Source organism: Phocoena sinus, chromosome 11 (genome assembly GCF_008692025.1).
Source record: "Phocoena sinus isolate mPhoSin1 chromosome 11, mPhoSin1.pri, whole genome shotgun sequence".
NCBI classification, from domain to species: Eukaryota; Metazoa; Chordata; class Mammalia; order Artiodactyla; family Phocoenidae; genus Phocoena; species Phocoena sinus.
This window is the reverse complement of record NC_045773.1, coordinates 56,893,096-56,907,878: the sequence shown is the minus strand read 5'-3', so window position 1 is coordinate 56,907,878 and position 14,783 is coordinate 56,893,096. Positions and strand designations below refer to the sequence as shown.

At 38.8% G+C, this 14,783-nt stretch overlaps 2 protein-coding genes across 7 annotated transcripts in view; both read right to left on the bottom strand.

Moving 5' to 3' along the window:
• NEK10 (NIMA related kinase 10) overlaps positions 1 to 5,500 on the bottom strand; it is a 305,942-nt gene extending 300,442 nt beyond the window's left edge. For both annotated transcript variants that reach the window (XM_032649886.1, XM_032649885.1), the window contains exons 1-2: positions 5,390 to 5,500; positions 2,498 to 2,564 (exon numbers count right to left, since the gene is read on the bottom strand). The gene's annotated coding sequence lies outside the window, so the exon portion shown is untranslated. The remainder of the gene's footprint in view (positions 1 to 2,497; positions 2,565 to 5,389) is intronic.
• A 3,562-nt stretch (positions 5,501 to 9,062) lies between these two features.
• Positions 9,063 to 14,783, bottom strand: part of SLC4A7 (solute carrier family 4 member 7) — a 133,400-nt gene continuing 127,679 nt past the window's right edge. For all 5 annotated transcript variants that reach the window (XM_032647508.1, XM_032647511.1, XM_032647510.1 and 2 more), the window contains one exon: positions 9,063 to 13,217. In XM_032647508.1, coding sequence (XP_032503399.1) covers positions 13,136 to 13,217 — 82 coding nt within the window. In that variant the 3' untranslated portion in view covers positions 9,063 to 13,135. The remainder of the gene's footprint in view (positions 13,218 to 14,783) is intronic.

Genomic DNA, 14,783 nt, shown 5'->3' with positions numbered 1-14,783 from the left:
CCAAGAGAAATGTGATTGGGAAGCTCCAGCTACAACTGGAGGATCATTGTTTATAGATGGAGAATAAAGATTATGAAAAAACTTTCAGCAAATGATACACTTGCCCCAGCTGACCAGCATCTAGCTATTACAGAATGTTGGTTTGACAAAAATCTCTTTATAAACACAGGGAAGCCACAAGGTAAATAAGATATTTGTGTTAAATATGGGCCACCTCAAGTATACATGATAGGACAATAACATTTCCTACAGGAATGAGTATTCACATTTATGTCAAGTGTAGCACACACACACACACACACACATGCACATTATATGAATGCTGTGGTCTCCACTGATGAGAGCTAACAGGCTTGGGACTGTGAAGTCTTCCTGTTACACGGCTGGGATGCAGGTGAAAGAAGCAGCAGTGATGGAGTAGACCTGGTTTCTACATGCCTGCTGAGTGACCTCAAAAAGTCCCTGGGCCTCTCTGATTATTAGTTTCCTCATTTACCAAAAAATAGACATAATTATATCCCCATTATAAGATGGTAGTTGGAACTAAATAAAATAAAATGAAACTCCTTTAAAACTGTCCAGGGGAATTCCCTGGTGGTCCAGTGGTTAGGGCCCAGGTTTGATCCCTCGTTGGGGAACTAAGATTCCCACATGCCACGTGGTGTGGCACCAACAAAACAAAAAACTGTCTGTAGCTAGCTAAGTTGTTATTATGACAGCTGTTGTAAATACTACCATTGGTAATATTACTATTACTTCGGTCATGCTTATTTTAAGTCATTTGCTTATATTCACTGACTTTGGTTCACTGATGACAAATACTAGACATAAAATGAAAAAAAGTTTTATTTTTAGTGTCACAAATAGTCTTCATTTTAATTTGTTACACCTGATGTTATTTCGGGTTTACAGTTATAAGCACTTTCATGTATTTGTTTAATCCTAAAACAACCCTGGGAGATGGTTGTGTTGTATCTCCAACTCACAGATGAAGGAACTGAGGTGCTGAGCTTCAGTAACTTGGCTAAGATCTCATATCTGGTAATAGTAACAACAATAATAAAAGCAAATGTTTACATGGGGCTTACCCTGTGCCAGCACCATTCTAATTGCTTCCATACGTTAACTAATATAATTCTCCTAACAAAGCTATAAGGCAACTACCTTTACTGTCCCCATTTCACAGATGACAGAACTGAGGCCCACAGACATTAAGTAATTTGTCCAAGTCACAGAGCTTTACACCTCTGGTGGCAGAGCAGGAATTTAAAGCCAGGCAGGGCCTTCCCTGTTAATTGAATGCTATACTAACTTTCACTTATTGGTGGCCTTTATCCAGCTCTCTATCTGCCTAAGTGAATTTTCTAGGTAAATGTTTATCACCTTAGTAACCAAATATTACTTCAGACACACTTTTCTCAAATTAATTAAAAATTCCCAGTCATTTATGCAAAATACACTATATACTGGGTAGCTTTTTCCTGCTGGCCCAGGATCAATGTTATGGCTGCTGTGCTTTATCCATTCTGCCTCTTGTTTTTATTTCAATTTTTGTAGGAGGGTTTTTTAGTCTCTCTTCTAGATATGTGCCATTTGATTGTGATTTTGTCACTTTGACTCTCTTGAGGGTTGTGAAGCTAGACTCCCTGTCAACTATAACTATTCCTAATACAAGACTGAATAAGCTCTGAGTTGAGCCTCCCCCATGGATGTGAGTGCATGACCTTTATTAATGACTGTTGCAGATTTCAGCTGAGATGAAGGGAAGTTTGACTTCTAGATATGAATGAGCAATCATTTTACCAAACGAAAAACCATCTATTTTATTCAGTGCTCGTTTTCATGTTTTTTTTTAATCACACATGTCAGGCGGATATATGAGTACACATAGAGTTCACTTTCCTGTGGAAGACCAAGTCTCAAAAATGTAAGACTCATTTCCAAATCCAAGCCACATAACCTGTTCCCAAGGTGACACTTTCTATCCCCACACCCCCATCCTACTTTATTGTTATCTCTTAACTTATTTCTCTCCCCCAGGTAAAACATAATAGAAACAGCTAACATGTACCTGGCACTTCCTATGTACCTACCATAGTTCTAGGAAATTTGTCTCTACTGATTCATGTAATACTCACAACAACTCCACTGTATATGTAAGGAAATTGAAGTGCCGAGATGAAGCAACTTGGCAGACGCCCTGTGTCCAGCAGTGGCAGAGCTGGAATTTGAACCCATGCACCTAGCATGAGTCTGAATTCTGTGGACTCTGGGCTACCACCCATGGGATCCTGGGCTCTGAGGGCACAGGCACTTGGTGATGCTCCCTTCTGGACACTCAGTAAACTTCTACCTCCTTTCCACCTCTCCAAGGGCTCCACTCAGTCCACTTTGACTCTGACCTCAAAGTCTGACCAGCTGAGACAGGCAGAGTGACATTCCAGGCCCTTCTTTCACTTACTTGAGACTTTACTGGTTACACTTTCTTTTGCCTCACCTTTATCTGGCAGAGCGCCCTGGATCCATCAGATGGTCAATAAGTTGTCACTGAATGAGTTTCTTACCTGTATCAGAACAAAGTTTGTGATCAAGTAGTATAGTGTGACTGGGTAGCAGGATGATGTCCTAGAAATTGTACTTGACTGAATTAAAAGATTGATTTTTACCTTTTGTGAGCTGACCATGGAAATTTCACAATTCCAACCTTCAGTGTTTCTTTTACTTCTTTTTTAAGACTACTTTTTAGGGCAGTTTTAAGTTTACAACAAATTTGAGAGGAAGGTACAGAGATTTCCCATATACCCCCTACCCCTACACCTGCAGAGCCTCCCTCCTTACCAGAATGGTACATTTATTACCAAGAATGAACCTACAGGGACTTCCTTGGTGGCGCAGTGGTTGAGAATCTGCCTGCCAATGCAGGGGACACAGGTTCGAGCCCTGGTCTGGGAAGATGCCACATGCCGCGGAGCAACTAGGCTCGTGTACCACAGCTACTAAGCCTACGCGTCTGGAGCCTTTGCTCCGCAACGAGAGGCCGCGACAGTGAGAGGCCCGTGCACCGTGATGAAGAGTGGCCCCCGCTCGCCACAACTAGAGAAAGCCCTCGCACAGAAACGAAGACCCAACACAGCCAAAAATAAATAAATAAATAAATAAATAAAAGAATGAACCTACATTGACACATCATAATCACTCAATGTCCATAGGTTACCTTAGGGTTCACTCTTGGTGTTGTACATTGTGTAGGTTTAGACAAACATATAATGACATGTATCCATCATTATAGTGTCACACAGAGTATTTTCACTGTCCTAAAAATCCTTGTGCTCTGCCTATTCACATCTCTCCCACCCTCAGCTAACCCCTGACAACCACTGATCTTTTCACTGTCTCTAAAGTTTTGCTCTTTCCAGAATGTCATGTAGTTGGAATCATACCATATATAGCCTTTTCAGACTGGCTTCTTTTCTTAGTAATATGCACTTAACTTTCCCCCATGTCTTTTCATGGCTTGATAGTTAACTTCTTTTCAGCAATTCCATTGTCTGGATGTACCACAGCTAATTTATCCATTCACCCACTGAAGGACATCTTGGTTGTTTGCAGGTATTGGCAATTGTGAATTAAGCTGCTACAAACATCCATGTGAATGTTTCTAGTTTTTAGACATGTGAAAATTTATTAAGTATAAGGCACTGTGCACTTGATATGGGTTATACACATTTAGTCTTTAATATAATCCTATGAGGTAGGGGTTATTATTAGCCCATTGTAGAGATAACGAAGCCACAGATAAGTGGCCACAGAGCTAAAATGTTGGAGCCAGGATTCAAACCCACGCATGTCTGACTCAAAGCCTATCTCTTGCAAACTGCACTGTACTCTCTCTCTTTCCCATGTTAAACTTATGCCATATAACAACAGCTACCATTAAAATGATTATGGCATGAAATACAGACTGTGAATTGAAATAGTTTCCAAACCAAGGATCTTGAAATTAAAGTAAAACCTGGAAGTTCAACATTCATCTTTTATAAGTGAAAGCTTTACTGGATGCTATGCAAAACAGTAACTTCTTGTTTTAGAGAATCATTCATTTAACCAGTATTTGTTGAGCCCCTGCTACTTGCAGGGTGCTATGACAGACACAACAAATGGTGAGGAAGACAAACCTGGCCTCTGCGCTCAGAGAGAGAGTCTAGAGGAGGAAGCAGAAAAGCAATTAGGCAACATTCAGAGAATGACTGGGGAGTGAGAGCAGGGTTGGGGAAGGTGCAAAAGTGGAGTCCATCGAAGGCAGTGTGAGCAACAGGGGACATCAGCACACACAGGAGAGAATGTGGCATGTTCTGGGAACAAAGATGGAACTGCTGATGGACGGCCTAACTAAGAAGTGTGGATGAGGATGACAGGGAGTCTTGGCAGGAAGTGAAATGCCCTTATATGTTTTTTGGAAAGATCAGTCTAACAATAGACAGAAAAATGGATTAGATAGGGCCAAACTGCCATCAGGGAAGGTGGATGGGTGTTGAATTTAACCAAGAAACTGGTGGAAATTCTAATGTAGTGAGAAGGGATTTAGTGATGTGGGAATTGATTTGACAGCTATTAAGAAAGTATAGCCTTGATAACCGGTAGAAATGCAGAAGAGGCAGTAAGTGTCAAAGATATTGTCCAGATGTGGTGTTTGTATCTTGGTGCCCAAGACAGGGAATCCAAGGGCGAAGCACTCTGTGGGAATGGGGGAGATGGTGTTTAGGGTTGTGCACGTGTGGAGTTAACTCGCGGTTGGGTTTTGGGGTCTGGTGCTTAGTGGAGCAGCCTAGGCTGGAGGTGGAGGTTTTCAAGTAATCAGCTGACATGTGGTGCCTGAAGGCCTGGAACTGAACAGGCTCACTCACGTTGAGCAGAGAAGCAGAGGGACTGTCAGAGCAGCATCATAACATAAGGGGAAGGCAGAGAAGCGACGCCCATAAAGGATTTTATGAAGGAGCCTCCGGAGTGTAGGAGCAGATTGGAAGAGACACACTCAGGCTTCCTGTAACCAGAATAAGTCCTTATGGAACTGAAAGGACCATCACGCATGGTTGATGGCACTTTCCCACCATCCATCCGCCAACACCAACCCGTCTGCTATGAGACAGGCTCACAGTGACTCCCGCACGCCCGACAGCCCGCACTCTCTGCCCTGCCTCCTGCCGCGGGGAGCTCACTCCGAGGCCTCGGGCTGCTCCACAAGCACCTGCGGACATCTCCCTGGAGACCCTGCCTGAAACCGCGCGCCGGCAGAGGAACGCCCGCTCCGGCCCCACTCACCGCGCCCAAGGGAGGGCCCCTCCTTCAGGCCAAGCTCGAAATCGCCCTTCTCATCGTCTCTGCTACTTACTGTCACGCTGCTCTGGATCGGGGGCCCGTCCTCCTCTCCCCTAGCCCGCGCCTGGTCCCCTCCACCTCGGGGGCACTGCTGCCAGCAGCACCGTTGGTGCATCAATCCAATCCTCCTTCCGGCCACGAAACCGGAGCGTCCTCAGCCAATGCCGACACCTCTTCTTCCACCGGCAGGGCGCCCCAGCCAATCAGGGGTAGCCATGCTGCGGCCCGCCGAACGCCGTGGCGACGGGGACGCCGGCCTCGGGTTGCCGCAGCAACCGGAGACGCGCAGGGCCGGGCTGCAGCGCGCGCTGTCGGGTGGAGCTTGAGGGCCTGGCGGCGGCGGTAGCCTCCTCACCCCGATCTCGGGCTGCCTGCCACCCAGGGTTTCCTAAACGCTGTCGGTTTTTCTGGACTCGGTGTGCCAACCTTCAGTGTTTGAAATAAAATGGGTAGGAGAGAAAGCAGCTTCATTTTGGGGTGTTTAATTTCAAGAATTGCTATGGACTAAAAATCAGTTATCTTCCAAAGCAGGTACTTAGTTTGAAAAGGACCAACGGTACCTGCTGAATAGCTTTCGTGTAACGTGGAGACAGTTTCAGCGACTCTGGCGTGAAAGTACGAGTGAGCTGTGTGGGACACCTGTCACTAGTTCGTTTTGTGGCACTGGGCAAGGCTCGTCACCTTTTGTGAAAGTCTGAAGCTTCTTTTTATTGAAAAAATTTTAATTCTATTAAAGCTTTTTTTAAAAAAATACTCTTTACATTGTGAAGCTTCAAAAAATGAAAAATATTGAGCGCTTATTTTGTGCCAGGGACTGTTGTTCCAGACACTTTCCTCGTTATTTCACCTACTCTTCACATCATCTGCTTATTTTTTATTTATTTTATTTTTGGCTGCGTTGGGTCTTCGTTGCTGTATCCGGGCTTTCTCCAGTTGCAGCGAGCAGGGGCTACTCTTCGTTGCAGTGCACGGGCTTCTCATTGTGGTGGCTTCTCTTGTTGCAGAGCACGGGCTCTGGGCGTGAGGGTTTCAGTAGTTGAGGCACACAGGCTCAGTCGTTGTGGCTCGCGGGCTTGGTTGCTCTGCAGCAGGTGGGATCTTCCTGGACCAGGGCTTAAACCCGTGTCCCCTGCATTGGCAGGCAGAGCCTTATCCACTGCGCCACAAGGAAGCCCCCATCTGGTTATTTTTCATCTTAGTTTAGAGTTGTAACACGGAGGCCCAACAGGGCGGAGCTGGTAAGTGATGGAAGCAGGGGAGAACCTAGAATTTCAATCCAGAGCCCAGTCTTAACCACCATGCTGTCTGTCCCCTGGACAACTTAATCTAGGACCTACCCAATCCCATCTTAATGTTGCTCCAAGTGCCCACAGGAATGTCAATTAGTGTGGTGATTCAATCTCCCAAAACCTGATTTAAAATGAATACAGTGAATGCTTCCGTGATGTTTCTCTCCTTTGAATAATAATGAAAAGTAGGCCTAATGGAATAACAACACTTAGGTTTGAGTACTTGAAAATACATATTTGAAATGAAAACAATAAGGTACCATTTTGGAAATACAGAAAGGTGAGATGAAAGTCAAACTCAGGTGAATGGAGCAGAACTAATTATACTTCAGAGAACATAAAACCAGCAGAAATAATGTTACCAATCAAAACACAAAAAGTTGAGAGGGGAAGGCAGACTGATGCTGAGTAGAAAAAGTATTCTCTACAGACATTTTAAACATGATGCAGGAGACAAAATTACTCCTCTGAACTTTTCTTCATCAGAATATTGAATGTGCTTCCCACCTTTCTTCTCCTCTCTTAAAATAAAATCTTGCTTTGTCACAGCTTACCCTTCCCCCTCCCCATATCCTCAAGTCCATTCTCTAGTAGGTCTGTGTCTTTATTCCTGTCTTACCCCTAGGTTCTTCATGGACATATATACACTACCAAACATAAGGTACATATAGCTAGTGGGAAGCAGCCGCATAGCACAGGGAGATCAGCTCCGTGCTTTGTGACCACCTGGAGGGGTGGGATGGGGAGGGTGGGAGTGGGGGAGATGCGGGAGGGGTGAGATGTGGGGACGGACATATGTATGTGTATGGCTGATTCACTTTGTTATGGAGGAGAGACTGACACACCATTGTAAAGAAATTATACTCTAATAAAGATGTAAAAAAAATGAAATAAAATAAAAAAATAAAATCTTAAACCAATGTTTTGGCCTTCCCTGAATGTAACTGAAAATTGCAGAGATGATTATGAAGCATGGGACACACCGGGCTCTCCAGGAGAGGAGCACCACACCCACCCAGGGCCCACACTGTACTCTGTGAGAAATATAAACGGCCCCAGAGGGGTCACGCCTGCATCAAGCTCATGGCTGATGTGGTAGGGTCCAAATCTAACATCCCCTTCTGGTATTTTTGAATACCCTTTTTACTATCCTGAGGTGAATCCACAGATAATGTAAATTACATACTTCAGAAGTAAAAGAGTGTAACGTGTAACTATAAGGAACGAATAAAATTAACTTAAATAGGTATTAAAATAAAATATTCAGAATCAACAAGAAGAAAAAAATAATTCACCGAATTTCTAAAATATCACTGGTCTAGGACAAAAAAACAAACAAAAAGAGGACATTTTTTTTTTTTTGCGGTACGCAGGCCTCTCACGGTTGTGGCCTCTCCCGTTGTGGAGCATAGGCTCCAGACGCGCAGGCTCAGCGGCCATGGCTCACGGGCCCAGCCGCTTCGCGGCATGTGTGATCTTCCCGGAGCGGGGAACAAACCCGTGTCCCCTGCATCGGCAGGCGGACTCTCAACCACTGTGCCACCAGGGAAGCCCCAGACACACTCTTGTGTGGAGGCAGGAGAATGATCTTACAGAACACAGCACAAGGCAGAGCACAATTTGTAGAAAATGCAGAACTTAAATTGAGCTTTGCAAGAATAGCAGAGAAAGAGAAAGGAAGGTTTTCCAAACAATAGGAATGTTTTCATTAAAAGCATAGAGGTAGTGAGATAAAGGTTACTGAACTGATACTGGAGAGATCAGATATACCTTAAGGAGCAAGATCAAACAAAAACTAGTGAGAAACTCCCTATTTCCCTTCTTCTCCCCGCCCCCAACCCCCACAAAAATCTCAAAGTTCTGTTGATGGGAATAGTAAATTGACAAATTCATTGTGGGATATCAGAAACTTTACAGTGCAGAAAACACAGGAGGAAATTGTTACATACGTGCCTAATGGAAAACAAACCAAGGCCTGTCATTAGCTATTACTAAAAAAATTTCATAATGAAATTAGCCATTAAAAACAAAAAAGCCTTGAGTCTATGAAAGTTCAGTATTAACATGCTCATTACATATTGTGTAATGTGATGTGTGTTTATTACATATCCCATTGCAAAATTCTAAACAGATGTGTTTTAAAATAGGGAAAATAATGGATCAGCCTGTCTTAAAGGGCTTTAATTTCAGTATTTCTTAACTATCAAAAAATCATTGTGAAACACACACTATTTTGTTTCGTCTTCTTTTCTCACTGTTTCCTCTTTTCTGTCTTCTGCTTAGGAAAATTAGGAGGCAGGAAATAAAAATCACTTATTTTTCTCCATCCCCTATCAGGTTCTCATGAGAAAGACATGCAGCTCTTCTAATATCAAAATAAAGACAATATTCAACAACTGATTCAGTAGACTTTTATTGATCTTTCAACTTCAATAACATCTCCAAAAATAGTTTTCTTCTAATATTATGAAACAGATTTGAAAGGCAGGATTATTCACATTATAGACTTGGTAGATACTTGTACTTCATATAGATGAAAAATATCACTTCTACATTTTAAATGTTTACTTTGGATTTTATTATAAAAGAAAATATTATCATTGTATAATTATAAAAGTCATAAAAATTAGAACTGTACTGTTATTATACCAAGCTATCAAATACTGTATAAATGAACAATAAAATTCAATTTCTATTTATTTAAATGTAGTAAACATTGGAAGAGAACCTCCCTACAAAAAAAAAAAAGCTCTTAATATGAAAGTAACAAAAGAAAAGCCACAACACAAGAATCATCAACGCACAAAATTCTGATTAAAAAAACAACTGTTAACAAGTACTCTAAGACAAATGTAGACGTCAATATATGCTAATTAAATTTTTAAAAATGTTCTTTAGACAATTCCATTTCCAACTATGTTTTCCTATTATCGAAACTCAAATTACTTTTTGAAAAGTTAGAAAAGAACCAACTTTACATTAAAATTGCCAAATTTTGAAGTATGAACACTATTTTAAATTTTGGATGTCCTTAAACTCTTTAAGTTTACTTTCTAAAAAAATAACTGTTGGACTAAACCAAAAGACAGTTCACATAGTTCTACTGCATATGATAACAATGATGTGATCTACATAAATAAATTTAAAACATTAAATTATTTAATTTAAACATTTTTGAATTACAATGTTATATTAATGGCTTACACATCCAAAATCTGAGCACTTTAAAACAGGATTCACATGTTACACTGTTGAGCACATTTACAGAACTTATATACATGATACAATCCTTTAAAAACAGCAAGCTCTGGTGTCATACCTCTGTTTAGGAAACCATTTTCCTTTTTACAGAATTTTGAACCTGCTTTTGCAAAAGGTAAAAGTTATAAAGCTATTATATATATACATAAACTTTAGGTATATGGAAGAAATTTTTTTTTTAGATGGAGAAAACGAAAGTAATTTTGAGTGGTAAAGAAATCTGCTTTATAAATACATGCGTTAGCACATAAAAAATTCTGTCCTACACATTTTATATGCTTGGCAAATATGAACAATGATATGCCACAGCTTTTTTAAACAACTTGAGAGATTTATGATTGACAACATCATTCACACAAGCATACTCACATATACAACACCCATTAGAATGATCGTGTGCCTCACTTCATATATCTAATATCATTAGAGAATATATAGCATCATCCTTTTATCATAAGGAAGTTTTTAGTTCATTGTCTTCTCAAAAGCGGCAATTTTAGAGTGAAATAGCATTCAAGTGAAAGTGAATTTCAGATGGTCAACATGAGGATGTATTACAGTCCTTGTAAACAGATGTCTATAAATAAATAAAATAGGTGGAGGAAAGAATATCCTGAGGTGGCCCTGCGGCCAGGGTACTCAGTAGCACTGAGCTCCATCCTGGAAACCAAGGCATCTGAAAAAGTGCAGGGCTGTTTATATGAATTTATTTTATAAATGGAATATGCACAGGTTTAATTCTTTTTCACCTTGAGGTAAATCAGTACATAGCAATTACTACTGCTCATCTATACCTGTTTAAGGCAACATTTAAAAAGCAATATATGTAGTAAATTACATTTTTCACTGTCTTTCAAAGAATGCTATCCATGATTATTTTTCAAAAATAGTGGAAAAATATCATAACCACATAAACAAGCTATTAAACATGAGTTACCTTTGCTTTTCAATGAAGTAGTCAATCAGATCATTTTGTAAGTCAAGTAGTCAAAAGAAGAAAGCAGAAACTATTAACAATTAGAAACATAGTAAAAACACTGAGTGCAAAGCATTTTGCACGTCATGGTTTTTCTGGCACTGGACAACCAGTATTCATAAATAAAATCACATAAACACTATGATCCCAGGTAGATTTCAGTTCAAATTTTAAAATTACTTCCTGTAAAAAAGCACATTTGTTAACCCTGTGACATCCAGACACTAGGGAATGGTGTAAGGAAATCCTCTTGTTCAGGTTCATCAGGGGAGATACAAAATCATAGCAGCAAATACTGGGGGTCTTTGGAAATGATTCTGCTGCTATGAATGAAAAGGAATCACTTCAGTGGAAGCTCATAAACAGTAACAAGCACCGTGGGTAATACTCTCTCATCAAGTGCTGACAGCATCTCTCTTCTTTAGGCAGTACCAAATGGCGCCAGCTACATTTTCGAAAGAAAATCAGCTACATTTCCAACCTCCCATATGAGGCAGAAGTTGAATCCATTATTTTAACTAGAATCGGATCACATGGTCTTAGATGTGGAAATTTTATTAGTTAAGTAGTTTAGAATGGATTGCTAGAATTGCTAAAATATCAGCTTTGGGCATTGCTCATAATCTTCTATAAGATCAATTCTTCATACTTTTGTACTTTAATTAAAAATGATTAAAGGAAGCATCAGAATTCCATTAAAATTTTCATCCTAACATTCATGTTATTATTTTCGATATTTCAGTGGCTTCTCAATACTCATTTGGTGTTTAGAAATCATCCTCTTGCCAAATCAGTTTCACAACCCCATTCATCCAGTCCTACAGGCTTAACAAGAACAACATTTATTTATTTCATATGGAGGTAAAAGTATATAAAAGATGACTAAAAAGATTTGCTAGAAGTTAAAAAGACAGCTTAGAAAAGCAAAATCTAAATAAAACATACAAACACAAACTAGGAAGAATGTCATCAATCTGAGCTATACATAATAGGTCTAAATTTCTTTTAAAATACAAATATGGCAGTGCTTTATATCAAAGATGTAAAATCTATCAACTGCTCTCAGATAATAAACCATAAATGCAAGTGAGCACCAACTATTTATATTAACAATTTACTCTATATTTTTTTACCTTTTCAAATGTTTATATAATATTTAAGCATCATATCAATTAAAATAAATAAAATATTTTAAAATGAAATCTATTAAATATTACCTATACAACAGAAAGAACAACGTAAACGGAAAATGAAAGGTAATTCGTAATAAAGTAATACTGATCTTAAACCCACTTAAGAGAATTCTGACTCCTGATTATTTAATCATACTACTTATAATAGAAAAATAATCAAGAACTTGAACCTGATACAAACTAAACCACATTTTAAGTAAAGGACAGCAAAGGCAGAGAACAGAGTGGGCATTTGGGGCTCTAATAGAGTACTAGGATTCAGAAAAAAATTTCTACAAAGGCAACAAAATTTAACTATCGTAAATTGGTATTTTATAGCTTTTAAAATTCATAAACTAATGAGTGGTATGGGAGTTAAATTATAAAATCACCTGCAATTATACTTGTTTATTAGAATGGAGGCCTAGATGCGGAGGTTTTAAAATTTAAAATAAATTTCAAAAACATAAAGGTCAAAATTATAGTTCTTATCTAGAAAGTTTCCACTGTTCTACCTTTATAGCGAAAAAGTTCCCATCACCTGTGAAACGTGATGGACATGCATGTAATGCAACACACACACAGCAGCCAGGATATGGCCCCATCTGTGCTCCAGCACTGGCAGAGATGCCCTGTTCTTCCCACAAAGCATTAGCAGAAAGGAAGTAATATGGGAACATTTCTAGCAACTCAATGAAAAAATTTAAATACGTATCACTTAAGGTTGGTATGGACTGCCACTGATGAACAAATAGATTTAAAGAAAAGTAGACTGAATGCATTTCTCCACATTTTTCTATTGCAGAACAGAAAAAAATTTTCCAACAGAAAAATAAATATTTGACTAGTAAGAATCATGTACCTCACTTCTAAGAGACCATTTCATTATATACACAGTCTCCATGGTGCTCCTAACAAACTTCAGACACTACTTCAAAAAACCCCATAGTCATGCATAAATGGCATGACATACAATATTGTTATATATAGTGACATGAAATATTATATATACATACATATATATGTATATATATCTATAAATAATTCCTCTTGGTTCAATTCTATAATGAAGTTTCAGCATCCATGTATTTCTTTGTTGGTTCATCTTCAAAACTTATTTTCACACTTACAGGTTTTTCAGGGCTATTTAAAACAAAGAATGAGAATAAATAATTTTGAAATGGCTAAATATTACATTCAAACACGGCCAACAGTAAATATCCATAAGAGCCTTTTGAGACAACTATTAATACTATAAACATACAACTTGCTATTTCTATCTTACTGCTTTCTTTTCATATCAGTAAACTTAACTGGAAGGGCAAATATTAAAAGTCTTAGTTTTTTAAAGATATTTTTGCCACTAAATTTCACATTTTTCTTACAACTGAAGAGGAGCTCCTTAAAATTGGTCAGTGTAAGATGACTGTGCTTGACAACAGTTTTACTTTATATATGAACAGTTGTAGCATCTGACTTTTATTTTACTGACAAATTCATTAAAAATTAATCTTTGTCAATATAAATAAGCATCGAATAATTTCCTGCAAAATGTAACAAATCTTATCTTCCCAAATTTGGTTCATAAATACAAGATCAAAATACAATTCTACATTTTCAAGTTAATATCAAATACAATGATTCCATGTATATGGATTTAACTGATTAACTGATTTGATTTAATTGTAACATGAATATCTGGGCTTTGAAAATTTTGCAAAAGATAGAAACACACTATGGTTTGCTGCCTTCTCCAGACAAAACTGAAGGAAGATAACCCAAACATTTTTCTGTTCAACAATGTAACAAAACATTCCCTTTCTTCCCATGTGATTTTGAACTGAGGGGCAACCTGAATGAAAGGCAGAAGTATAAAAGACAAAATAATACTACTGTAAGGTCCTTCTATTTATCCTAACTATACTAACATTCTGGGCCAGGGGTGCTGACAAGGTGCGAAAAGTTACTAAGAGTAAAAAGAGTATCTAGTGAAATTCTGGCTGCATGAAATAATCCAAAATGACAAAAAGTTTAACTTAAAAACTTTTGAGATCAAAGATAGAAGTGAAGTAAACAGTCTACATTAGAGAATTAAAACTCAAAGAAATGATGAGAGAAAAGCCAAAAGAGTTGATAACTGAGATTAAGTAGGAGCAAGGTTCTAAAAGCAGGTAGGGAAAGATATCTTGGGAGAAAAACCTAATCAATCATTATCAAAAGACAGTTGCCAGAAAGACAATAACGATTGCTTGCCTGGAAAAGTTTTAATTTTTGACACCCAAGCGGAATATACTGACACCCAACACAGCATCTGGCACAAAGTGTACACCAAAAAAAAAAATTGTTGACTATGAATGACTGAGTACTCTACAGGATAATACCTAATTTCTCCAGAGACCTAAGGGATCAACATACTAATGATTATCAAGCCAGAATTCCTGAGGTTTAGGTCTTGAAGTGAGTGGGAAAGAAAGAAAAAAGGGTTATTACATAACAAGAAATATAAGCAAGGGGTTATGAAACAGTTGTGTAATACATGGTCCATTATAAAACTGAATGGCCTTTACTCCCATGGATTAAATTTCTTACAAATATCTTCTAGGAAAATGTTTACCTCGCCAGAAGAAATAGTAGGCTGAAACAAAGCAAAACAAAAGAAAGCCTTTTTTTTTTGGACCATCAGAAAGCATGATTGAGGTAGTATTCTAT